At 43.3% G+C, this 27,081-nt stretch overlaps 1 protein-coding gene across 1 annotated transcript in view; it reads right to left on the minus strand.

Moving 5' to 3' along the window:
• Window positions 1–27,081, minus strand: part of ANXA10 (annexin A10) — a 154,594-nt gene that overhangs the window by 65,282 nt on the left and 62,231 nt on the right. Inside the window, exons 3-8 of the mRNA XM_063946508.1 lie at window positions 26,673–26,767; window positions 22,576–22,689; window positions 16,984–17,074; window positions 7,033–7,112; window positions 6,355–6,408; window positions 5,045–5,138 (exon numbers count right to left, since the gene is read on the minus strand). Coding sequence (XP_063802578.1) covers window positions 5,045–5,138; window positions 6,355–6,408; window positions 7,033–7,112; window positions 16,984–17,074; window positions 22,576–22,689; window positions 26,673–26,767 — 528 coding nt within the window. The remainder of the gene's footprint in view (window positions 1–5,044; window positions 5,139–6,354; window positions 6,409–7,032; window positions 7,113–16,983; window positions 17,075–22,575; window positions 22,690–26,672; window positions 26,768–27,081) is intronic.

The following is a 27,081-nucleotide window of genomic DNA, read 5'->3' on the forward strand; positions in this document are numbered from 1 at the left end:
CTCTTTGTTACCTGCACTCCATTTTTGTTATTTTTTTACTGTTATGCTAAGTTTTGTCTCCCTGTACTGTCCTTTGTACGGCGCTGCGAAACACTTGTGGCGCCCTATAAATAAAATGTAATAATAATAATAAAATAATAGTGTATTCATTTGTGGTAATTAGAGGAGCCTTTGAGTGAGGATGTATTATTCAGTATATTTCTAAAAAGCAGATTCAATTAATTTTGAGATGCCTATTATGGTAGATAGATTTTGGCCGCTCCACCATCGGTTATGAGCAGAACTTGTCTTTTGTAGTAAATGCACGGTAACCTCCGAAAACCACATCAGGGAGCTCCCGTGCTTAAATAAATCTGCCACTAAGATTTTACTCTTTTTGGCCAATCCGTTAATAGTAACCCCTACCTATGTGCTGTTCCAATTGATTTTTTTCTCACCTCTTAAGAGTACATATGAAATTTACAATGTTGAGCCTGATATAATGGGCAAATACGTGTGCAGCCGAACCTTAAGGGATGTTCAGCCGCATATTGCCTCTAATTAAATTAGCCTCTTGCCTACTGTATATTCCTGATAAAGTACATACGGATAAAATGTGTTAGAGTTACCGGGACACATTTCCATAACAAACTGTGCTTTCCCGATGAAACACTGACAGAGTGAAATTCAAGGACATACAAGATAAGCTTTTTCTTTATTAGTGCATTACCTTTTTGACATAATTAAAGCTAGACTTTTGGTGGTCTATTCAACATTGGGCAATACCAGCGAGAAAGTAAATGTATATTGCACTTACAGTTGCTCTAAGATCATAGATTTTTGCCTGAAAAAAAAATTGTAGGTAAAACCAGGGAGTAATTGGAGCGAATTGGTGTACTTTTGCACACCAAGTAAGACTCCGATTCCAAACAGATTACAGATGTTGTTTTTACTACACTGGGTAATGGGCCACCTATTACTCCCTTATATATTTCACCAGACCAATGGCGGTTCTGAGATCCCATGTATTACACTAGCGGGCACATCCCTTACAGTATATGCGTGACCTGCTTTGTGCTCATGTGCAGGACCAATTTGCTTAATTTACTTAATTTACTGGTGCACGAATAACTTTGTGTATTTAGCGGGATATTTTCATGAGACACACCCCTGCTACCAGCAAAATTCAATTAGATATGAAGAATCATCCTTAACCCCCCCAAAAGTATCAAATAAGATAGCAGGACAGTGTAGAAGTCTGCTAGGGGCCATATGCAAATTATTGGAAGTAGTTAAATGGTGTATATGTACTAGTTTATAAAAAGTTGCTTTTTAGAGAAAATGACATACTGTATTGGACGAATTTGCCTATTTAACAGCCTCTAAATATATTATTTATTGGAGGGGTGTCCCAGATGTACTGTACTGTGTGCTGTCATTTTTCACCTATTCCAAAGCTGCAAAGTAAAATTTGTAACGGGTCCCATTTAGACATGTGTTAACTTAACATCAATTTCTACTTGAATAGCAAACAATTGCGGCTGCATGTTTTTAATTTGCATCAAGCTATTTTTCGAGCTACTTGCAGCTAATTCAATCTCCCACCTAATCTGTCTGCAGTATGCTAATAAAGGATGGAACATGATCGTTCCACCCTTCATTATCATCGCTCAATGGCCCTCATTCCGAGTTGATCGCTCGCTAGCTATTTTTTGCAGAGCAGTGATCAGATAGTTGCCGCCCACGCGGGAGTGTATTTTCGCTTTGCAAGTGTGCGATCACATGTGCAGCCGAGCGGGACGAAAAAGTTTTGTGCAGTTTCTGAGTAGGTCTGAACTTACTCAGCCCTTGCGATCATTTCAGCTTGTCTGGTCCCGGAATTGACGTCAGACACCCGCCCTGCAAACGCCTGTGTTTTTCCAAACAATCCCAGAAAACAGTCAGTTGACACACACAAATGCCTTCTTACTGTCAATCTCCTTGTGATCGGCTGTGCGAATGGATTCTTCGCTAGAAGTATTGCACAGCAACAATGCTGTTTGTACCCGTACGACGCGCGTGCACATTGCGGTGCAAACGCATGCGCAGTAGTAACCTGATCGCTGCACTGCAAAAAACGGCAATGAGCTATCAACTCGGAATGAGGGCCCATATGTGCCCAGGTTCCAACACAGTATGTTGGCTCATGATTGGGCTGACATATCAGCTGGGTACACATCGCTCTAGTATGTATGCACCCAGCTTAAAGTAATATTTCTTTTTTTGATCCTCTTCTCTTGGCAATCTGGTATTCAACCTGATCATGGACCAGGCTTTAATGTACCCTGTTTAAAAACTATATTTATCAACAAAAGCCTTAGACCTGTTGTGAATTTGATGTCTGAATATTATTGTTATAACATCAGTCTGATACCACAAATGTCTCTGATTTCCCTGGACAATGCCAGTATCAGTTAAAGCAAGTGCTATTTTGTGTTATGACTAAACTAAAGTATATACAGATTTGTCAGATCAGCCATTTAATATTATACACATGAATATGCTATCTGAAAATCCAGTTTGAAGTTACTGTAGTTCAGATGTAGAGCTAGCGCATGTGTTTTTCATACATTTTATATCTGATAGTAAATGACTAATCTGTCAGCCACATGAAAAACATGAACTGAATAGTATGTTTCAGCGGGATGCGGTCGTTAGGTCGACACAATTTAGGTTGACAGTCATTAGGTCGACCACTAAAGTTCGACATGGGCATTAGGTCAACATGGGCATTAGGTCGACATGTACTAGGTCGACAGGTTAAAAGGTTGACATGAGGTTGTTTTTTTAAAATACATTTTTGGACTTTTTCATACTTTATGATCCACGTGGACTACATTTGGGAATGGTAACCTGTGCCGAGAGCAGCATTAGCGCAGCGAGGCACCTTGCCCGAAGCATGGTGAGCGAAGCGAGCCATGCGAGGGGACACGGTGCACTAATTGGGGTTCACCATCACTTTACGAAGTAGACGACACCATAAAAAGTCCAAAAACTCATGTCAACCTTTTCACCTGTCGACCTAGTGAGTGCTGACCTAATGTCAATGTCAACTTTCAGTGGTCGACCTAATGACTGTCGACCTAAGTTGTTTCGACTCAACGACCCATACCCGTTTCAGCGGCAAACACAGGATTTCTAGTAAGGTTTCCATAGGCTTTATTTTAGAGCGTGTGTGTCCAACCCATGAGGAGGGCATCATTAACATTTAACGAGCTATAGTCTGTGTCATATAAAGCACAGTGGGGTAGATTGTCTTGTGTTATGGGGAGATGTGTGCTGATACGCTTCTTTCCCATGCATTAATGTGGCGATGTGTGCTGCGTGACAGGTGATATGTGCCCCTGTCCATATTGGTGTTGCTTTCTACAAGACAGCGTGCCGATATGTGGGGCAATGTATGTATGGTCAGTAGCACTGACCAATCTGGCACCTGCAGCTATCAATTTTGACAACTGCGGGGGGAACACGTCATTTTATTTAAAAACTTTTAACTATTTTATAACTTTTTCAGACAGAGGCATGCACGGATATCAGTGATCTGTGCATACTTTTGTCAAACTCGCATCTTGTAAGTAAACTGTCACATTCCGGGGGGTGGTACACTCCAGGAAGTCTGGGACTTGCCGGTCCAGGCTTTGTGGCGGGGTCCCTTCAGAAGCGGGGCGGGCTGCTGTTGGTGGGCATTGTGTGCGGGTAGGCTGGCCGGAATCACTGCGGCATAGGTTCAGGTCCAGGCTAGCTGCGGGAGGTCGGCCGGCGATGCCATCTTGGATGTGGTCATGTGACTGTAGGAGCCAGTCAGGCGGTGTGGAGGCCCTGTGCAGCACTGAGCCAATCAGCATTAGCCTGCAGGCATTTTAACTGGTGTGTCCTAGCTTTTGGGTTGTCAGTGCAACGTCTCTGGTCAGACTGAAGCTGTGTGGCTACTCTGTGCTCTGCAGTTTTGCTTCTATAACATCCTGAGTGTACTTTGCATCTGGTCTCCAGACTGGTGCAGTTCACAGCCTCAGATCACCTGGCCTGTCCTTCTCAGTGGATGTTACCGCAGTCCATCCAGCACTTTTACATCCGTTACCACAGTTACTGAGCCCTCCGGAGGTGGCTTCTTTGCAGTATCACGGTAGTGGTCTTCCTAGGGTATAACTCACCCAAATACCCACTCTTGGACATTGCCTGCTATGCAGGATTAACCTTATATATTTTATAGAAATAAATCTATGAAAAAGACCGGCCCTGCTATTATTTAAAGAAACAGTCCAGTCAGCTCTTCTAGCACCCAAACCGGGTCCACAGGCAATTTTTTCGGATCTGACGAAAACTACATTACAAGGTGCGAGTTTACATCTGGAAAAACTCGCACTTACATAATGTAATAGCATTAAAACAAATCTGCAGGCTATAACATTTGCCGAGTTGTGGAACAAACTCACACCTTCAAATGTGCGAGAATGTGCAAGTTTTTCCAGCACTAAAATCCTGGACCCTGCTACATTTGGCCCATTAAATAACATTATCTTACTGTATATACTGGATTGTGTATGTAATAATGTATTAATAATTAACACTATATAGATTGTCTATAGCAGAGGATGAAGGAGAATATCTAAGAAAACAAACATTCTGATTTAGCCTTGTACATGATTGTCCCTTTAAGAAAACATCCGAGTTCGTACGGCATCCCCAACGGCCGCCAAACTCGGACTTCTATACATCCCGCCTCTCTTCTATCTAGCACCTACACTCTGGTTCCATGCTCTGAGTGATACACAACAGATTTAGAAGGAGAAACTGCTGCCACTGGGCATATGCAGCACCTCCATTCCATCCCTTACTCTGTATAGTCTGGCTACAGCTTAAAATTGTATTATACAGTATACTACTGCTATTGTGGTCAGGATTCCAGCCACCTGTCAAGCTACAGTATGTGGAAGGGGGCTTTTGGGTAGCTTGAAGCCCCCATGTTTGCCCATGTGGTTTAACTAGAATCATATTCTTTTATAGAAAGAATACAGGATTATATTACCCATCCATAATTGCTGGTGGCTTTTGTTACATAAAATCATCTGCATCATGTTTTTGTGTTCCCCTGTTCTTCTTTGACATGCGTCCCAGAGAACCTAGAACATAACCAAACATACCACTTAGTTTGTGCAATTTCTTTGGATAGTTTGCAGTTGCCTATAGTTACACTAAACAGAAACTGCCATGTTTGCCACATGATCGTCTTCATTATGCATTATTGGGGGGTATTCAATTTGTGCCAAATTTTCAGTTGGAAAAACTGCACTTTCACCCACTTTTAGGTCAAATTTACATTTTACCTATTCAATAAAAAAAAATCTGTCACTATCGGTAAACACGTGGATCTGCGAATTACTCGCCGATCCACGTGTTTTTGTAAAAAACACAGCTGTTTTTGACTATTTTCCTCAGATGCAGAATCTGCATTGTCGGAAAAAGTGTCCAAAAATGGCGGGGAACGATTAGATATGTACAGATTTTTCGGTTAGCTGAAAAATCCGGCCATAATTGAATATACCCCATTGTAGTCAAGTAAAGCAAAAATATATTTCTACATTAACGTATATAATAAAATATAGACGTGGAAACCACTAGTAGCACTTAAAGAGGATTTCCATGGTAAATCTATTTTACCAAATAGATTATCTTAATATTCAGAGGATCCTCTCCTAGAACCACCTCCATTCGCTGTATTTAGTTGATCTCTGCACTTCCATACAGTACAAGCTTCAGTGCTGCTTGTTAGGAGGGAAGATCTGACTGTACTGTATATGGAAGAGCAGAGGCAGCCTTGGACAAGACTGTATGAAAGTACTGGTATCCTGCTAAGCAGGGGTGTTTCAACAGAGGAAGGGGCCCGTGTACATCTCGGGGTGGGCCCCCTCCTCTGCACAGCGCAGTAGTCTGGAGTTTACTGCATATGCGCAGGTCTCCGGAAACATGGCAACTGCCATGTTCTGGAGACCAATTTAACTACTGCGGCGGCCATTTTGGCTGCGATTGTCTCTGCAATTGTAGCGCCCGACTCGAGAAAGATAAATATTCAAACATGGGTGCAGTATGTGTGGTGTGGGGTCCGCGTGCACCGTACACATTGCACCCATTATAGAAACACCCAAACTGCTAATGCATTAAATGGCACGCTCCTAGGGAAGGCAGCCCCACCAATGTTCTGCTATTGGGAATATAGAAGGTTTTGCCAAATTAATATTTAAAGTTTAAATTAAATTTATAATTAGCAGAATTGTTCTCTAAATTACTGTATACAGTAAGTCTGGAATCAGAAAATAAAATGAGCATCCCTTCATGTACCATTGCATCCTGAGCTGCTATTCCAGGATCTGGATATCCTTCCTCTCTTACTCCCTGCAATAAACAAATAACATGAATGTACTGTAAAGGTGATCATGATAGAATTAGTCAGAGAGACCTTAAAAATTATTTTATAAATAGCACCTCAGATACATAAACACTGAATCACAATGGTTATATTAAATAAGTAAAGGAATAGTCTTGCCATAAATATAACACACTATTAAATAATGTTTATATTTTAATGATGGGGACGCATGCAATCCATGCTATCAAAGACTATTAAATGTGTTGATAGATAGATAGATAGATAGATAGATAGATAGATAGATAGATAGATAGATAGATAGATAGATCTATACTCTAGTACTTTATGTTACAAAGGAAATTTGAGGTTCATTGAATGCACTTCTAAAGTAACTTCAAACTTGAGGGCTACTCCACTGGTATAACATATTATATACAGTATGTTGTCCATATTTTCTTTTCATTTTGCTTAATTAATGAAGGAATAATGTAAATTATGGATATTTTTCATTCAGTTTATGTGGACATTAATATTATCTACTTTGTTAATGTGCAATATGCTGTGATGGTTTTGTATTTTCACTGTTTTTACTTTTAACAACACTTTTTTATTCTACTATTGGTTCCTTTACTTATGATATAAAACAGTACCTGGACCAAATTTATTAAAGTATCTCTAAAATGCCCTGAGGTTTCCGAATAGATGCTTTCATCCAGATTGCTGCCATATTCTACAAGGGAAACAAATGTTATTATATTATTTTAAATGTCACACATGTATTCTATAAAAACATCCATAGCATGCAAGAAAATGGTTTAATCAAACATCTAACGTGCTGATAACGTCATCAGACCTGTTACAAGGAATACAGTAAGTTACACAATATTCACAAAAACTTTTCAATAACATTTAATACATGAATAAGTTGTAAATATCACGTAGCATACACACTAAGGAAGGCTTGCCACTATAAGTGGGCATAACGACATGAAGGCTATGACCCAGTGACGTGCACTCGGCTTATGCATGGGAGACAGAGCCTCACCTGTAATACTCCAGTATACGCTCCAGTATACTCCAGAATATTTATATATTCAAAACTCACCAAATTTGCAGTGCTCTACTGGAAATGCAGGGACTGTACGGGGCTCAGCCTCCCCTCTGTGATAGTCAGACAGGGGGTGGGGTGGGGGTGGGGGGTTGGGCAGGGCTGCAAGGGGAGGCAGCTATCAGGTCTGCCTCACTGAGGGATGAATGACTTGAGGCAGTGTCTGGTGACTTGCCCAGGTAGTTCCCCAGCACACAACCAGGAGCACTTGACATGAAAGAGAAACTTATAAACAAGACCACAAAAATACAGGGGAACATGCTGGTGAGTGACTACTGGGGCTGGTCATGAAGGACACAGGGTTGGACCACTGCCTTCCTGTGGGCAACATACCACCCTGCCATAAGGAGGAAGCAAATAGTGCCCCACAAATTTTAGGCTGGTTCTGCAGAGGTTCTGTAACAAGTTTAATGTGTTATTTTATGGTGGTCTCATCTGCCCTGTGGACCAGGGCCATCTTAACAACAGTGTAGGCCCCTGGGCAAAGCAATGCACTGGGGCACCTACCAGCTGTAGGGGTGGGGCGTGCTATCAGCGGAAGCTTTGATTTTGCACAGTCAGTAGGGGGTGTTCTATCTCCCGCTCAGCATGTAGGACCTGGGGCAGTAATTTCTGCTAATTACTCCTTTACTGCGGTGGGAAATGGGGCGGGAGGGAGAATACTAAACTGTAGAAGGGTGCATTAGGCTGAATGAAAGGGCCCCGGTAAATTACTTCCAGGGTGGTAGGGGGCGTTTAATATGCAGGAGAGGGGTGGAACGTGGAGGGGGCTTAATATTCATTATTTTCCAGTGGGAGGGCACTTGCTTGACTACAGATATCTCCAGTTCCTGGAAGAAGATTTCTTAGCTTTTAATGAAATAGAAAAAACTAGCAAATCCAACCTTTCAGGAGGTATTGGGGGTTTGGAAATCACAGTTTAGGAGCCAGAGCAATCCATCAACGAAAATATAAAACTGCATCCCAGGCATGTGGAGCTGAAGCAGGGGCCAGCTGCTGGAAGGCTAATATCTCTGGTTCTGGGCATAGAAGAGACAAGCTACCAGTGTTCTTTGAAAGGGGAGAGTCACAGCTTTTGGAGTATACCCTCAGAAAGCCTTTATGTCAGACAGAAACCAAGATATCTGGCTGGGAAGAGCAATTAACAGGCTCAGGTGGAGACCACTGCTTTGAAGTCAGATACTGTATCTCCAGTTCCCCAGGGCCGATTTTCAGAAAACTGGTACCCCAGGAAAAAGGGCACCCTCAGCTGTCAGCCTAAGGCCTTTATACTCCTGAGGCCCTTGGACAATTGCCCATTGAGCCCATACAGAAAGACGGCTCTACTGTGGACACCACCCTGGGCAGCACCAGGCATGGCTCCAGCTAGTGACAAACATCAGTCGTAGCTCATGTTATCATGATTAGTTTTAATATACTCAAATTTTCTGTGTATACAGTAGTAGCTATAGACTATATGTTGGGTTTTCAAAATAGTGGGGTAAATGTAATAACACTCGTTATGGGGTGAAGCAGTATAAGCGCATGTAACTGTATGTATTTCTCCTCCATGTATAAGGAAAAGAAGTGACAGGGGCACATGCCAAGAATGGTCAGTGTCACTGACCGTTCCGACACATGCAACTATTGATTTTGACAGCTGCAGGTGTGGTTGCCCACACACCACAAAAGGGGCAGCACTGTCCCTGGCTGTGGCAGCCGCAAGCTCCGGGCTGCATGTCAGATCTCACGAGAGTAGCAAGATCTCGCACATGCACTCTGGAGCCAGCCGGACAGGAAGACATAGCGCATCAGCACTAAGCTGATGCGCTGTGTGCTCACGCAGGGATTGCCGGAGTGTGGAGTTTTCACTCCCCCACTTTGGCAGATAAGATGTTCATTCATCTTGTTGCTTTTCCTTCCTGCCTTGCCTCTGTAGTGAGGTGAAGCAGGAAGTGCTATAGCGGTGTGATCTGTACAGCTATAATACATCTTCATAGTAACAATTGATGTGGGCTGATGTATTCTAGCATAAGATCTGTTGTTGTATTGACCTGTTTCTGTTTATTAGCAGAGGGTTTACAGATGTAGCCACAATTATCGTTGCGCAGCAGTGAAGACTCGGCACGCGCACCCAGTGAAACCTATGGAGCGAACGTCGGCTGCGACCAGTCGCAGTCAGATGCGTTCGCACTATGCCGCAATGCGAACGCATCGCAGCATAGATGTTAGTAGCATTGCAGCATAGATGTTAGTAGCTACATCTGTAAGTTGGCCCAGTGGATGGCATGCATAAAAATAGAGATTTGCTCTTAAAGGCAAGAGTGAGATTTCAATGTTTGGACCATGAATAAGAAGGATAAAAGGGTTAGTGCAGTATTGTGGGTTTTTTGGCCTGTCTTATCTTCTAAATACTACTTGATTAAAGGTAAATTGATGTGTTTGTGGGTTTTCTACAATGACTTTATATTTGGAGTGAAACACAACTTATTTTGTTCGGCTAACTGGATTTTATTTGTATTGTATGTTACGGCGTGTTACGTATTTGTTTGTATATAAATATTTACTTACGAATTACCAGCTGGTCACAACGACAGTACATCATAGCAGTAATGTGAGCGCTGGTGTCTGTGTGCGCCCAAACGGAGCAATACTTGAGTTGCTCCATCGGGCGTCATCTAGTGGCCGACGGTGTGCAAAACACTTCAACTCCCTAGATGGGCCGGCACAAATACCTGGCCCATCTAGGAGTGGCACTGCAGTGTCAGACAGGATGGCACTTAAAAAAATTGGCCCCAAACATCACATGATGCAAAGATAAATAAAAAAAAAAAGAGGCGCAAGATGGAATTGTCCTTGGGCCCTCCCACCCACCCTTATGTTGTATAAACAGGACATGCACACTTTAACAAACCAATCATTTCAGCGACAGGGTCTGCCACACAACTGTGGCTGAAATGACTGATTGTTTGAGCCCCCACCAAAAAAGAAGCAATCAATCTCTCCTTGCACAAATTGGCTTTACAGAGGCAAGATGTCCACCTCCTCCTCATCCTCCGATTCCTCACCCCTTTCACTGTGTACATCCCCCTCCTCACAGAGTATTAATTCGTCCCCACTGGAATACACCATCACAGGTCCATGTGTACTTTCGGGAGGCAGTTGCTGGTAAATGTCTCCACGGAGGAATTGATTATAATTCTTTTTGATGAACATCATCCTCTCCACATTTTCTGGAAGTAACCTCCTACGCCGATCACTGACAAGGTGACCGGCTGCACTAAACACTCTTTCGGAGTACACACTGGAGGGGGGGTGCGGGGGGGGGCAACTTAGGTAAAATAAAGCCAGTTTGTGCAAGGGCCTCCAAATTGCCTCTTTTTCCTGCCAGTATACGTACGGACTGTCTGACATGCCTACAGTGATGCTGTCATTCATATAATCCTCCACCATTCTTTCAATAGTGACAGAATCATATGCAGTTACAGTAGAAGACATGTCAGTAATCGTTGCAAGGTCCTTCAGTCCGGACCAGATGTCAGCTATCGCTCCTGACTGCCCTGCATCACTGCCAGCGGGTGGTTTTGGACATTTTATCCTTTTCCTGGCAGCTCCAGTGGCGGGAGAAAATGAAGCAGCCACCTCTTCCCATCCAGTGTTGGGAAGGTCAGGCATCGCAACTGACACAATTGGACTCTCCTTGGGGATTTGTGATTTAGAAGAATGCACAGTTCTTTGCTGTGCTTTTGCCAGCGTAACTCTTTTCATTTTTCTAGCGGGAGGATGAGTGCTTCCATCCTCATGTGAAGTTGAACCACTAGTCATGAGGAACATAGGAGAGGGCCTTAGCCGTTCCTTGCCACTCTGTGTCGTAAATGGCATATTGGCAAGTTTATGCTTCTCCTCAGACGCTTTTAATTTAGATTTTTGGGTCATTTTACTGAACTTTTGTTTGTTTGGATTTTACATGCTCTCTACTATGACATTGGGCATCGGCCTTGGCAGACGACGTTGATGGCATTTCATCGTCTCTGCCATGACTAGTGGCAGCAGCTTCAGCACTAGGTGGAAGTGGATTTGATCTTTCCCTATTTTACCCTCCACATTTTTGTTCTCCATTTTTTAATGTGTGGAATTATATGCCAGTAATATATTTGGAATTAGACGGCAGTAATGTCTGGAATTAGATACCACTAGATAGATACCACTGTAACTGGAATGATGATGACCTATGCACAGTGACAGGACACTACCACAGTACCCTATAGCAGCAAGATGCAGCACTAGACACTGGACTTTTAGTCACCACAATGCAGCACTGACACTGAGCACAGATATTAAGCACTGTTCAGGATACTAGAAGTGACACGGAGCTGCAAGATACAGCAGTGGACTACTGTACTGTACTACTATATACTAGTGGTCACCACAATGCAGCACTGTACTACTATATACTGGTCACCACAATGCAGCACAGATATTGAGCACTGATCAGTAGAATAGAACTGAGTCTGACATGGAGCTGCAAGATACAGCAGTGGACTACTGTACTGTACTATAATATACCGGTGGTCACCACAATGCAGCACTGTACTACTATACTGGTCACCACAATGCAGCAGATATTGAGTACTGATCAGGAGAATAGAACTGAGCCTGACACGGAGCTGCAAGATACAGCAGTGGACTACTGTACTGTACTACTATATACTGGTGGTCACCACAATGCAGCACTGTACTACTATATACTGGTCACCACAATGCAGCACAGATATTGAGCACTGATCAGGAGAATAGAACTGAGTCTGACACGGAGCTGCAAGATACAGCAGTGGACTACTGTACTGTACTACTATATACTGGTGGTCACCACAATGCAGCACTGTACTACTATATACTGGTAACCACATTGCAGCACAGATATTGAGCACTGATCAGGAGAATAGAACTGAGTCTGACACGGAGCTGCAAGATACAGCAGTGGACTACTGTACTGTACTACTATATACTGGTGGTCACCACAATGCAGCACTGTACTACTTTATACTGGTCACCACAATGCAGCACAGATATTGAGCACTGATCAGGAGAATAGAACTGAGTCTGACACAGAGCTGCAAGATACAGCAGTGGAATACTGTACTGTACTACTATATACTGGTGGTAACCACAATGCAGCACTGTACTACTATATTCTGGTCACCACAATGCAGCACAGATATTGAGCACTGATCAGGAGAATAGAACTGAGTCTGACATGGAGGTGCAAGATACAGCAGTGGACTACTGTACTGTACTACTATATACTGGTGGTCACTACAATGAAGCACTGTACTACTATATACTGGTCACCACAATGCAGCACAGATATTGAGCACTGATCAGGAGACTAGAACTGAGTCTGACACAGAGCTGCAAGATACAGCAATGGCCTACTGTACTGTACTGTACTACTATATACTGGTGGTCACAACAATGCAGCACTGTACTACTATATTCTGGTCACCACAATGCAGCACAAATATTGAGCACTGATCAGGAGAATAGAACTGAGTCTGACATGGAGGTGCAAGATACAGCAGTGGACTACTGTACTGTACTACTATATACTGGTGGTCACCACAATGCAGCACTGTACTACTATATACTGGTCACCACAATGCAGCACAGATATTGAGCACTGATCAGGAGACTAGAACTGAGTCTGACACAGAGCTGCAAGATACAGCAATGGCCTACTGTACTACTATATACTGGTGGTCACCACAATGCAGCACTGTACTACTATATACTTGTCACCACAAAGCAGCACAGATATTGAGCACTGATTAGGATACTAGTACTGAGTCTGACACAGAGCTGCAAGATACAGCAATGGCCTACTGTAACTGTACTGTACTATTATATAGTACTGGTGGTCACCACAATGCAGCACACTGAGCACAGATATTGAGCTTTTCAGGCAGAGAATGTAGCCACGTCCTCTCCGCTCAATCGACAATGCACAAGTGAAAATGGCGGCGACGCGTGGCTCTTTATATGGAATCCGAATCTCGCGAGAATCTGACAGCGGGATGATGATGTTTTCCCCCGTTCGGGTTTTGCGTGTTAGGTGGGAAGAACCGAGGCTGCCTCGGACCCGTATAAACCACGTGAAGTTCGGGGGGGATTGGATCTCGACGAACCGAACCCGCTCATCTCTACTTTCCACCTGACACTGCAGGACAGCCCCTGGGCAGTAATAGATACGCTCATAGGTGGAGGTAAACACGCCCCCTCAGTGTCGTGCTGCATAAACCTCCTAGAATCTCCCTGAAACTAGTTTCTAAAAGTAGGCAAGTACAGTATGCATATATGTGTGAGTAAATCTGGCTCTGATACTAGCAAGTGCCTCCCCAGCCATTGACCTCACTGCATGTCACTGCTATGGCCCCAGAGAGTTTATTCTTGTTAATTGGGGTGGAATAGTTTTCATTATAATGTCTGTATGATTAAATCTGTGGTATGCATCCACCAAAACATGAAAACAGTATCAGAAATAAAATTTTAAAAAACATGCATATTAAATTTGTGTCTTGCTATCATCCTATGAAGTACAGTATCTTCATCTACAACATACTGTATATACTGAAAATACTTCAACTTTTATTTTCTTCCTCAGTATTCTGTGCAGGAAGCTAGAGGTGAAAATACTGTCTGTTTCTTTGGGGTCTTTCAATCAATCTTTCTCTGTGGGAGACAGTTTTCCTTATTTATGAAGTCACTCGGGCTCATTTACTTTTGGACACATTTGTGACCCGAACATTCATAGGAAAAACACACATTCATAGGAAAAACACATTCATAGGAAAAACACACATTCATAGGAATAACACACATTTTCGAAAAAGTGTATTTATATCTGCCTATGGGAGTAATTCAGAGTTGATCGCAGCAGCAAATTTGTTAGCAGTTGTGCAAAAACTCGGGCCTAATTCAGATCTGTTCACTCGCTAGCTATTTTTTTCAGTGCTGCGAACAGATAGACGCCGCCTATAGGGGAGTGTATTTAAGCTTTGCAAGTGTGCGAACGCTTGTGTAGCCGCCCTGTACAAAAATAGCTTGTGCAGTTTCTTAGTAGCTCATACCTTACTCAGCTGTTGTGATCACTTCAGCTTATTCAAGCCCGGAATTGACGTCAGACACCCGCCCTGCAATCGCTTTGACACGCCTGCGTTTTTCCAACCACTCCCAGAAAACGGTCAGTTGCCACCCACAAACGCCCTCTTCCTGTCAATCTACTTGTGAACGGCTGTGCGAATGGTTTCTTCGCTAGAACCAGTGCACTACAATGATCTGCTTTGTAACCGTATGGCGCGCCTGCACATTGCGGCACATACGCATGCGCAGTAGTTACCTGATCGCTGTGCAGTGAAAAACGCTAACGAGCGAACAGATCTAAATTAGGCCCCATGGGCCTAATTCAGAGTTAATCGCAGCAGCAAATTTTTTAGCAGTTGGGCAAAACCATGTGCACTGCGGGGGGGGGGGGGGGGGGGGGCAATTTTAACAAGTGCAGAGAGAGTTAGATTTGGGTGGGGTGTGTTCAAACTGAAATTTAAATTGCAGTGTAAAAATAAAGCAGCCTGTATTTACCCTGCACAGAAAAAAACCAACCCACCCAATCTAACTCTCTCTGCAAATGTTATATCTGCCCCACCTACAGTGCACATGGTTTTGCCCATTAGCTAACAAATTTGCTGCTGCGATCAACTCTGAATTACCCCCTATGGCCCTCATTCCGAGTTGTTCGCTCGCTAGCTGCTTTTAGCAGCATTGCACACGCTAGGCCGCCGCCCTCTGGGAGTGTATCTTAGCAGAATAGCGAACGAAAGATTAGCAGAACTGCTACTAAATAATTCCTTGCAGTTTCTGAGTAGCTCTGACCTACTCCTAGATTGCGATCACCTCGGTCCGTTTAGTTCCTGGTTTGACGTCACAAACACGCCCTGCGTTCAGCCAGCCACTCCCCGTTGTTCCAGCCTCTCCTGCGTTTTTACCTGGCATGCCTGCGTTTTTTAGCACACTCCCTGAAAACGTCCAGCTTCTGCCCAGGAACACCCACTTCCTGTCAATCACACTACGATCACTCGAGCGTTGAAAAAACGTCGCTCGAGGTTGTGTAAATCTCCAAAGTTTTGTGTAAAATTACTTAACGCATGCACGCTGCGTACCATGCGCATGCGCATTTTCCACCTAATCGCTGCTTTGCGAAAAACGGCAACGAGCGAACAACTCGGAATAAGAAAGTGTAAACTGGCGCTTGTGTGTTTCTCCAATATTAATAATGACTGTGGATCAATTTCAATGAGAATAACATAAAATTTATTACCTATACATCACAACCTAAAAAACTAAAAACATCCTGAACATATATATCCGATATAAAATTGAGGCATATATGGAGCTGAGAAATGTTTAAAGGTGGCTGCTTTCAGTGTCCACAAAAGGATCCCGGACTAAGTGCCTTGTGCAAAGTTCTCTGGTGAGAGGAAATATGTACAGCTGGTATTACCCGTGTTGATGGAGGCTTCCAGAGGTGTGGAGATTTTTCAGCAAGCAAGCTGTGGCAATGGAACAACCTGGGTCTCTCCCATCAATGCTGTACAGATGAAATTCCTCAGAGTTCAAAAAAGGCAGGTTTGAAAGTCCATATCTGGATCCGTCTTGAAAGTGGAACACTTGTAATAGTCGTCGCAGCTTCAACACAACTCGGAATGACCACCTATATTCATTGAATATCCTATTCACGCTCCCTACGAACACCATGCTATGCCGGAATTCTTTGCCTGCGATGCGAACACATCGCAGGCAAAGATGTATGAAGACACATCTATATGTACTCTATGGTGCTGTGCAGGGCCGGTTCAAGGGCGCAGAGCGCCCCGGGCAGGAAAGGGGCGTGGCCTAATACAGGGGGCGTGGTGAGTCACGCCCCCTGTACATTGAAAGCGCCGCTTGAATGCTGAGCGGTGCGCGATGACGTCATCGCGCACCGCACAGCAAAAGGTCCTCTCCACGAAGAGAAACTAGACGCTATGCGTCTAGTTCCCTTCGTGGAGAGGACCTTTGCTGTGCGGTGCGCGATGACGTCATCGCGCACCGCTCAGCAGTTACTCTCCACGAAGGGAAACTAGACGCATAGCGTCTAGTTCCCTTCACAGGAGGCGCCGAGGACGGGGACGGCAGCGGGCAGCGGAGGCGGACGGGGGACACAGCGGGCAGCAGTGGCGGATCTTGCCACGGTGCGGCGCCCTCCGGATGGCGCCAGCGCCCTCCGGAAGGCGGCGCCCCGGGCAAAAGTCCTGCTTGCCCGTGGCAAGAACCGCCACTGGTGCTGTGATGTAAGAAACAGCTACTGTAGACTAATACACATATCTTGCAAATTAATTTACAGATCAGGTACTGTACATACATACAGCCAAACTGGTATCTACAGTATTTATGTTTGATTATAGTAACTAAAAGTACTTACGCATTAAATAGATTTCCTTCATCTGAAATATGTCTGAACTAGTTCTCGATGCTAAAATATCAATTAGGCAGTTTTCATCTGTACCGGCTCCCTGTAAAGAGGTGTGTAATGTTAAAAAGCAGTAAGTTTGTTCCAAAAATGAAATAGGTATTAGGCATGCCTGAAATGCATAATATAGAAAAATAAAAAAATTGCACCACAGCCTGTTTAATAAAAAGGTTTTACTATATTTTACGCATTAGTGGAGACATCTTAAAGAAGTACGTAAAACAGCTTTGCATTACAGGACAACACATGGATGGATGTGAGCTGTATTAGTTGTACATGATTGGCTCACATCTCCCAGTTACATTGTAAAACACTGTACAGCATTTGGCTAATGTTTTTCCTTGTTTCCCCCCACCTGAGCAAGCTCCGAGTCCTCTGGCAACGTTGAATATAAATATATGAAAAGCTGAAGTCACTATGCACATCTAAAACAGTGCTGAACAGTAAAACCAGTAATCATATTCACGGCTTTTCTTATAATTTAGCTTACAGAAAGACGTTTTTGTAAACCAAAAAAGGGGAATTAAGGCGAGACGCGGCTCTGTCCCACCACTGGAGTGGCAGTGGGGATATGTGATTCTCCATTTATTATATTTTGGTCAAAGTGATTGAATTTTCACCATGAAATCACTGTTTGGACTGAATCAACTTATTAGTACTGTTTATTTTGCAATTGATGTCGGTGGAGAATTATTTATTCTGATTAAATAATAACAATAATAGAATGTGTGCTATGTGTGTGGTCCACAGTAATGATCACATATTAACATAATGAAGAAGCAGCAAAACCCATTATGTCATCAGGCTACCAATGTTTAAGGTTTCAAACCCAATTTTTAAACCTTATGGGGGGGTTTCATCCTCCTTATACAGTATATCTTATAAATCCATTCCTACTGTACCCCTTCAGTTGGCTTCCGTTTCCCGCCAACACTGTGTGGTCAAATATGAACAAAATGACTTTCGACCTCTGCTTGAAGCCTCTATAATACCCTTTGATCAGAGAATGTAACACAGAGGTAAAGAAAACAGCCACCTGCTTTTCCAATGGCCAACTTGTTCTTCTCAGGAGCCAGCTATAATTTCTAGCCAGAGTTCAGATCCTTCCCTTCTCTGGTCTGATAAATAATCATTGTGGAAGTTTTGTAATGATTTTAAGTAGGAGGATTGCTGAGTTTGAGTTGAGCAAGCGCCTCACTAATGTGGGTAAAAAGTAGTTTTTTATATACAAAAATACTAGGTGGTGGGAACACCACCATTTTTTTTAAAACACCTACTGTACATGACGAGAATAAGATTTTTGCTATTTACTTGTCTGCTGTCCACTGCTGTGTCTGCTGGATATAAATATAGTAAACAGAGAATGCCCTCCGTTCTTTAATGCTTGTGTAAACCGTTATATTGCAAATACTTTTTTCAAATTCTTGACTGCACTTTGGTACACGATTCAAAGAAGTTAACCTTTAGCTTAGTAGGTAACCTTTAGAAAAACTGATATATTTGAAGGGAAACTGTCATTACAATATGTCTATTTGGAATGTACTACTACCCCTATTTAATATAGGCTGACCATATTATCCCTTTAACACGGGACACTCATGAATTATACAGGTTCTGTGGCTGCTTAAAACCAGGTGAAATGCAGGCTTGTAGTCAGCCAGCCACAGAACCTGAGTAATTCATGAGTGTCCCAGGTTAAAGGGATAATATGGTCAGCCTATTTAATAGTCCAAACCCTCTTTCCCTATGTATTTCCCATTAATACCCTAAGAAACAGGCAGGGAAATATTAGTATACAGAATAGTAGAGCTATACTACTGAAATGTTTGGGGTATTTGATGGATATATTGAATGGTGGATACCAGATCTGTAAGTGAAGATTGTCATTTTAGTTTGGTAGGTGCTGGATGCTGTATCATTTGAAGTGTTTGGTGGATTTACTAGTGTAACTCATCTGTGCATTTAAGTGCAGTGAATATGGAAAAAAAAATCTATTTATTTGTCTAAGTCTGAACAGTATCCAGCAGACCACAGTTAATAGCAAAATAAACCACTATTGTAATCTTTACTTTATCCATTTTTTAGAATGAAATACATTTTTAGTTATTATTTTTCTTTATGTTCACACAACATGTGTTTTATATGGACAATAACACTCATTAAAAATTAATGCCAGAAATTTTGATTATGCCTTATGGATGTATTATGCTGATGCAGAAAACAAGTGTATAGTACTTATTTAAATTATTTAAATATAGCGGGAAGATAAGCACTGCAGCAAAATAAGTCTTAATAAACAATTCCTGCAGTCTTCTAAATGTATCATTCATTTATTACTAATGACAGCTGCTCAACTTTTCCCCTACTCATTTTACCATTGTATAGCCTTATATGTCTAACAGGCACAAGTATTTTTTGATCTTGTTTTCTTGATCATTTTGAAGATCTGTGCATGCTTGAGTTAGATCAGGAAAGTGCATGGGTTAGTTACTGAGATATTAAAGGTCATTTGTAAATATGCAAACTTGAAAGAGCATTTCTATTAACACAAATGTGACTAATTGCCTGAGTATTACATTCATAGGAAAGGGCCCACATTGTGGTGTTTCAGTGTAGCTTCCCAAAAAATAATTGGCCCCTACTTTCATAGAACTGCTGGTTCACCTGGAAATGTGTTTATTGGAACCAGTAAAAAAATGGTATTTCAAAGTCCTGCCTACTAGTACCCCACCTTTATTCATCCCATGTTTTCTATTCTTCAGCTAAAGTTCTGAGTGGTGGAACCTTGGCATTGTCATTATTACATATGCCACTTATATGTATTAGAAGGTTTTTATCTTGGTAAAAATGTGCCTACAGCTTTTGTTTTAAAAAAGGCAACTGGAGAATGCAAGACATGTCCCATTGAAAGCATAGAGAGATGTCTGATTACCAGGACCTCCTGACTGTAATTTGAAGTACATTTGCTGGGAGCAAAGCTTAGGACATCATCTGAAATGACATTCTCCACACAGAGGCAAATACAGGATTTCAGGTGGGGGGGTTTCTAAAAGTTTAATTTTAGAGTGATTGTTGCCAGCCCATGAAGGATACATAATTAGGATGTAACAAGCTATAGTCTGCCCCAAACAAGTGCAGTTTATGTAATATAGCACTTCAGACATATGCAGGCCTAAGGATTACTGCAAGCTACTGCACTTACCAGATTCTCTCTCTGGCACGATGATTGAGCACACACACACACACACACACACACACACACACACACACACACACACACACACACACACACACACACACACACCAGACTTGGTAGGAAAATCTGCTGCCACTGCGTATGTGTAGCATCTCCATTCCGCTCTTTATACTGCATGCAGTGGCCGCTGGCCAAACTGTCGGGAAAGGGGGTTTCTGGGCAACTGGAACCCCCCCCCCCCCTTGCATTTGCCTATGCCACCCCTTCGTCTTACTCAATCCATGTATGGGGGTTTTGCACCCCTTTATGTCTCGGCCTAATTTGGCAATCTGCTAGTTTTTCTCAGTGTACACAATTACATTTTGAGAAAAAATAGAATGCAACAACATTTCTTGTGTTTCTTTTCAAAATTATTTTCATCCATTCAGTGCAGTTTCCCAAACTCTTGTCATTACAGTCCAGATTTTAAGGATATCCATGCTTGACCACAGATGACTTAAGTAGTACAGTACCTCAGTCAGTTTAATTTAATCATCTGGAGTCAAGCATGAAATCCTTAAAACCTGGACTGTAATGGTAAAGCTTGAAAATGCTGATTTAATGGAACGAAATATTTACATCACAATTTATTAGTTAATTTAGTGGGAAGGGGGAGGCAGACAGGTGACATGAGGCACAAGCAAGCCGAAGGTGACCTAATGGCAGGAAGTAAGCAAGGCAGAGATGGCCAAGGCATGAGGCAGGGGGTTTGGAGCAGCCTCAAGACTAGGTAATGCCAAAGGGTAAGCTTTGAGGAACAGGTGAGTTTTCAGTGCCCATCTGAAGGTTTGCAAGGTTGGTGAGAGTCTAATAGAGCGAGGGAGCTTGTTCCAGTAAAGAAGGCAGCCCAGGCAAAATCTTGGATTTGCGTGTGGGATGTAGTGACCAGGGTGGAGGAGAGATGATGGTCACTAGCTGACTGTAGAGGGTGGGAGAGAGTATGTAGGGAGATGAGGTTGAAGATGTAGGGAGCAGTGGAGTTAGAGAGGTCCTTGTATGTGATGGTGAGGAGTTTAAAGAGGATTCTGTAGGGGAATGAGAGCCAGTTCAGGTTTTGTCGAAGGGAAGTGGCAGATGTGGAGTGGTGGGATAGGAAGATAAGTCTAGCTGCAGAGATGAAAACAGATCAGAGTAGAGCGAGATGGGAGAGTGGGAGGCCAGTGAGGAGAATGTTGCAATAGTCAAACTAGTGAGTGGATAATAAGTTTGGTCACACTATGGGAGAGGAATGGCCTGATGCGAGCAATTTTGCATAGCTGGAACCGCCAGGATTGAGCCAGAGATTGGATGTGGGGGGAGAAGGAGAGAAAGGAGTCAAGAGTGATGCCCAAGCAACTGAGTTGGGGAATGGGGAGGTGATGGTTTTGTCAACAGTAATAAAGATATTAGGGGGGATAGAGATGGTGGTATGCTGAATCATCAAGATAGCCCTTCACTAGAGATAAGTGGCCTAGTCCAAACCCTGAAAAACAGCCCCATACCATTATCCCTCTTCCACAAATATTCACAGTTAGCATAATGCAGTCAGACAAGTAATGTTCTCCCGACATCTGCCAAACCCAGACTCGCCCATCTGTCTGCCAAACAGAGAAGCATGATTCATCATACCACAGAACACGTTTTGGTGTGCTTTACACCACTCCGTTTGACGCTTGGTATTGGAGTTGGTGATGTAAAGCTTGCATGCAGCTGCTTGGCCATTGAAACCCATTCCATTAAGCTCCCGCCGCACAGTTTTTGTGCTTACATTAATGCCAGTGGAAGGTTTGAACTCTTCAGCTATGGAATAAGCAGAGCTTTGGTGATTTTTATGCACCATGCGCCTTAGCTCTGTGATTTTACATGGTCTTCTGCTTCGTGGTTTAGTTGCTGTTGTTTCCTAAATGCTTCCACTTTCTAATAATATCACTTACAGGTGACCATGCAATATCCAGCAGGGATGAAGTTTCACAAACCGTCTTATTATAAAGGTAACACCCTATCACAGTACCACCCTTGAAGTTACTAAGCTCTTCAGAAAGACCCATTTTGTATCACAAATATTTGCAAATGGAGACTGCATGGCTAGGTGCTTGATTTTCTACACCTGTGGCAACTTCCCCCAACTACAGTGCATTTCCTTGTAAGTGCATAAGCATATGCATAGAAGTACATAGCCTAGACTAAGCAACAAACATTACCAACACCCACAGATTCTCATCATAAGCTAGACTTTGTCTCCATCTTTCCCTGCAAAACCATTCATTCCCCACCAAAAAAAAAAAAAAAAAAACTGTTGGAGTTACTGAATTTAATAAAGTGATTATTACCTTCATTGCATGATAGAGTTCATGGGCATCGTAAGCTGGAAAAGAGTACATCAAGCCCACCATGACTTCCTTGAGGTGGCCATCAAGATTTTCCCTCAAGTCTTCAATCAGATTCTTTAAAAAAGACAATTAGTTAGGAAACAGAATGCTTTAAGCAATTTCATCAAGTGCACATATTTATTTTTAGTGTTCCCCCTAGGAATGAGCAGGGCATAGGGGTACCATGGAAGTATGTGCACACAAAAAGGGGACCTGACCAGCCGGGGAGGCGGAGCAGCCGCCCAAGCGTCACTATTGATGGCGGTGCAGCCCCCTCTACTTCACTAATGGAGGCGTACTCCAGCCGTCAGGGTTATTCCTGGGGGCGCCCCAAGCACCTATGAAGGTGCTGGGCTTCCCCCAAGCTCTACCTTTAATGTGAATAGACATCATGTGTGTGCCCACTGCATCTATTCACGCCGCGGCAGGCTGTTTTACCAGCCTAGCATAAACAGTATATTTTAATATACCTTAACAATTCTTCAAATATTCATGTAGTTGAGATTTATAGGACTAACGTATACAGTGCATCCAAAAAGTATTCACAGCACTTCACTTTTTCCACATTTTGTTATGTTACAGCCTTATTCCAAAATGGAATAAATTCATTTTTTCCCTAAAAATTCTACAAACAATACCCCATAATGACAACGTGAAAAAAGTTTTTCATATTTTTGCAAATTTATAAAAAATAAAAACTAAGAAATCACATGTACTTAAGTATTCACTGCCTTTGCCATGAAGCTCAAAATTGAGCTCAGGTGCATCCTGTTTCCACTGATCATCCTTAAGATGTTCCTACAGCTTAATTGGAGTCCACCTGTGGTAAATTCAGTTGATTGGACATGATTTGGAAAAGCACACACCTGTCTATATAAGGATCCCACACTTGACAGTGCATGTCTGAGCACAAACCAAGCATGAAGTCAAAGGAGCGGCAGAGAGCCTGGATGACCGGCAGCCTACACTGGAGCCCTAATCATTGGTCCCTTGGTAGGTATGATTTTTTTTTCTTTTTCACAGTGATAACTGATCACACTGCCAGCTCCCTGCACAGCTTTCTCTGCCTAGCAGAGCCAGCGGAACTCGCTCAGCAAAGGGATGCAGTGCAGGTAGGCGCCAGACAGGAGAGGCGCTCTCCCTGATCTGCGTCCCTGTGCTGTGCGCTGTTACTGCCGGCTGCCGCTGTGCCTATTACTGTACAAGCAGCGGCAGCCAGCCTCCTGGATCGCGACTCTTCCAGTCTCCACTCCAGCCACGCCACTGATGTCACCTCCTCCCGTCCTGTGTCAGCGCAGTGGCGCTAGCAGGAGGAAGTGAACTGACTATGGGAGCAGAGAGCTGCAGTTACTGCTGACTGCAGTACTGCCAGGAGCCACTAGATGCCCCCATCTCCATGGACGGAGCCATTTAATCACCTGCCAGGACTCAGGAACAATAGAGAGACTACCCGGGACCAGTACAGAGGAACGAAGTGAGTTTTTTTTTTATGTGTGATTGTCTGTATGTCTGTCTATCTATCTATCTATCTATCTATCTATCTATCTATCTATCTATCTATCTATCTATCTATGTGTCTATCTATCTATGTGTCTATCTATCTATGTGTCTATCTATCTATGGGTCTGTCTATTTATCTATCTATCTATCTATCTATCTATCTATCTATCTATCTATCTATCTATCTATCTATCATCTATCTATGTGGTTAATATATGTCTGTCTGTCTATATGTCTATCTATCTATGTGTCTATCTATCTATCTATCTATCTATCTATCTATCTATCTGACTGACTGACTGTCTGTCTATCTATGTGTCTGTCTGTCATCTATCTATGTGGCTATTATATGTCTGTCTATATGTCTATCTATCTATGTGTCTGTCCAGGGGTGCGGAACAGCCAGAGACAACGGAGTCTGTTGCCACCGGGTTCGAGCCCAGAATGGGGCACTTCCTCCGTTGTCCCCCATTCCATTTGTACCCATTTTTCAGTTGCTGTAGTAGAGGAGCCACAGAGCGCAGCGTCTATCATCAGCGGCGCTCGCTCCTCCTCTGTGAATGTCTCGGTGCTCTGGCCTGCAGACATCAGGTGACATCCGACAGCAACCCTGAGTGAGGAGCTGGTGATGTAAGGGGTCAAGGCTAAACCGGAAAGCACCAGGAACACATCGGTGTCCCTTATACATAGTTGCTGCCTGGCTGAGTAGGCCGGGGTCCGGAAGCTGTGCATGCGGCATGCACTGAGCTGGCGTCCCTTCTCCCGGCTTTCAGCATCTGGGTTCCTGCTTTCTCCGTGCTGTGGTGCGGCCGCATCTTTCACTCCCTCCACACTCCGGGTGCTGCTGAAGTGCCTGTGTGAGGCAGTTACCATTCCTTGCTGACAACACCTTCCAGCTGTACAGTAGATGGAGACCCGAGGGATCGAGCTACACAGTGAGGAGCCGGTGGTGACACCGTACGGGTGAGCAGTGTTGGGCTGTCACTGACTGGGGAGTGTGCACGGGAATCCAGTCTGCAGTGTTAAGTGCAAGCCCTATTGGGAGAGGGGGGGGGGGAAGGGCGCCAAACTTCGGTGCGCACTGTCCTTTTATTAAGTGTGGGAGGAAGGGTGCAAATTTATAATTTGCAGGGAGGCGCCAAATACCCTTGCACCAGCCCTGCTGCCTAGGGGCATAGAAAGCTGTGCAGAAGTACAGAATCCACAGTAAACCCTATGCTGAAGCTGGTGTAATTATCACAGGACTCACTGCTAGATTTTTTCACAATTTTGTTTTAGTAAATGCGACCAGAACGCATTTCCCATTAGAAGTATGGAAAATGCATACTTGGTTACTAAAAAAAAAGTGAATTGAAGGGTTTTGAGCAGTGTTTAACGAAAACAGCACCAAAAGCCCTTTAACTACTTGCCTGTCATGGTCACATCCGATGTGCCCATACCAGCAAGTGTTTTATCTGACCTGGTCGCACAGGATGCGACCAGTCAGATAGAGAGTGGTAGCAGCCGCAGGGAAGGGAAACTTCCCTCCGCTGCTGCTCTCAGAGGGATCTCCTCAGCCTCCCTGCACCCTCCCCTCAGAGGCGTCACCAGGTGTGGTGACACCCGGTGCGCACCCCTGATGTACTGCCGCGATCGCGGCAAAAAAGGGGGCGTGGTCTTACAGCTAGGGGCGTGGCTTCGCGGGAATACTGGTATCGTCACTCTGGGGGCGTGCCCAGCATCTCCGGAGATGCTGGGCTTCCCCCAGAGACGGTCTCAGTGTGCTGTCGGCTCCTCTGCTATGACAGGAGCCGGGTGCTGTAGCGGAATTTCACACTGCAGCACCTGGCTCCTGTCACTACGGAGGAGCTGACATTTGGCGTCACCCCCTCCAGGTGTCACACCCGGGTGCGGGCCGCACCCCCCGCACCCGCCTTGTGACGCCACTGCCTCCCCTCAGTGTTGCCGTGCTGCCGATCATTGCTGATCGGTCAGCACGGCAGGACCCCCCACCCAGCAGCTGCAGACAATGGCAGCCGCTGGGAAAGTGTAAAACAACCCCCCTAAGCCACCTCTGTGTACCTGGCAGCTATCTTGGGTGTAAAAAGTAACATCGCAATGGTCACGATGTTACCAATGTGCCGATGTTGCCATTCTTCCCGACTGATGTTCCGATGTTTGAGAAAAATATATTTTAAAAAAAATTCACTTTTTTTTTAACTAAAATTATTTTGGATATGGTTAAATTCATGTTCTTCACCTAATTCACTCATAAAAATTCCCCGACAATTTCTGAGCGGTTTTTGGGGAAAAAGTTGTCAGTTAAGTGGTTAATACATTCAGGTGATACAAAAATAATGTGAAAAGGGTGTGAAAACACCCTTTTTCATATTATTTTAATAAAACAAAATAATAAATATGATGTTAGTCTTTTAGCCACTTATATTATAAGACTAGCTAAACTTTTACAGTATATAAAAAGCAATATAACTGTAATAACAAGATTATTAGTGGCCTAATAGCAAATACGACATAATTCTTATATACAGCAATATAAAATGCACTTAAATATTTTATACCCTGCCATACAAACTCCCATAGGCTTCAGCAATCATAATTCTTTGTGCATTGCAGCGCTGGGTAAGAATATTTATCAAGACGTCCTTGTCACAACCTGGTGATAAAGAACACAAAGCAAATGTATTAGCTAAACCTCTCAATTTATCCGTGGTATTTAAAATAATGGAAGTAGGCTATTCTAGATAACAAATTAATGGAAGGTTTGCAAAGTAATTACCGTCATCTCAAGTCTTATTTTGGTTCCATTGGCCTAGGCCATAATAAAACACTCAAAATGGACAATAAATATTTCATAAGCCCTCTAAAAGTTGTACTTTACACACGGTGAACTGATCTCAGTGTTTACGCTACCATGGTACAAATGAATCAACTGATTTACAGATTTGCTACAACCTAGCAGAGAGTCAT

Source organism: Pseudophryne corroboree, chromosome 1 (assembly GCF_028390025.1).
Source record: "Pseudophryne corroboree isolate aPseCor3 chromosome 1, aPseCor3.hap2, whole genome shotgun sequence".
Taxonomy (NCBI): Eukaryota; Metazoa; Chordata; class Amphibia; order Anura; family Myobatrachidae; genus Pseudophryne; species Pseudophryne corroboree.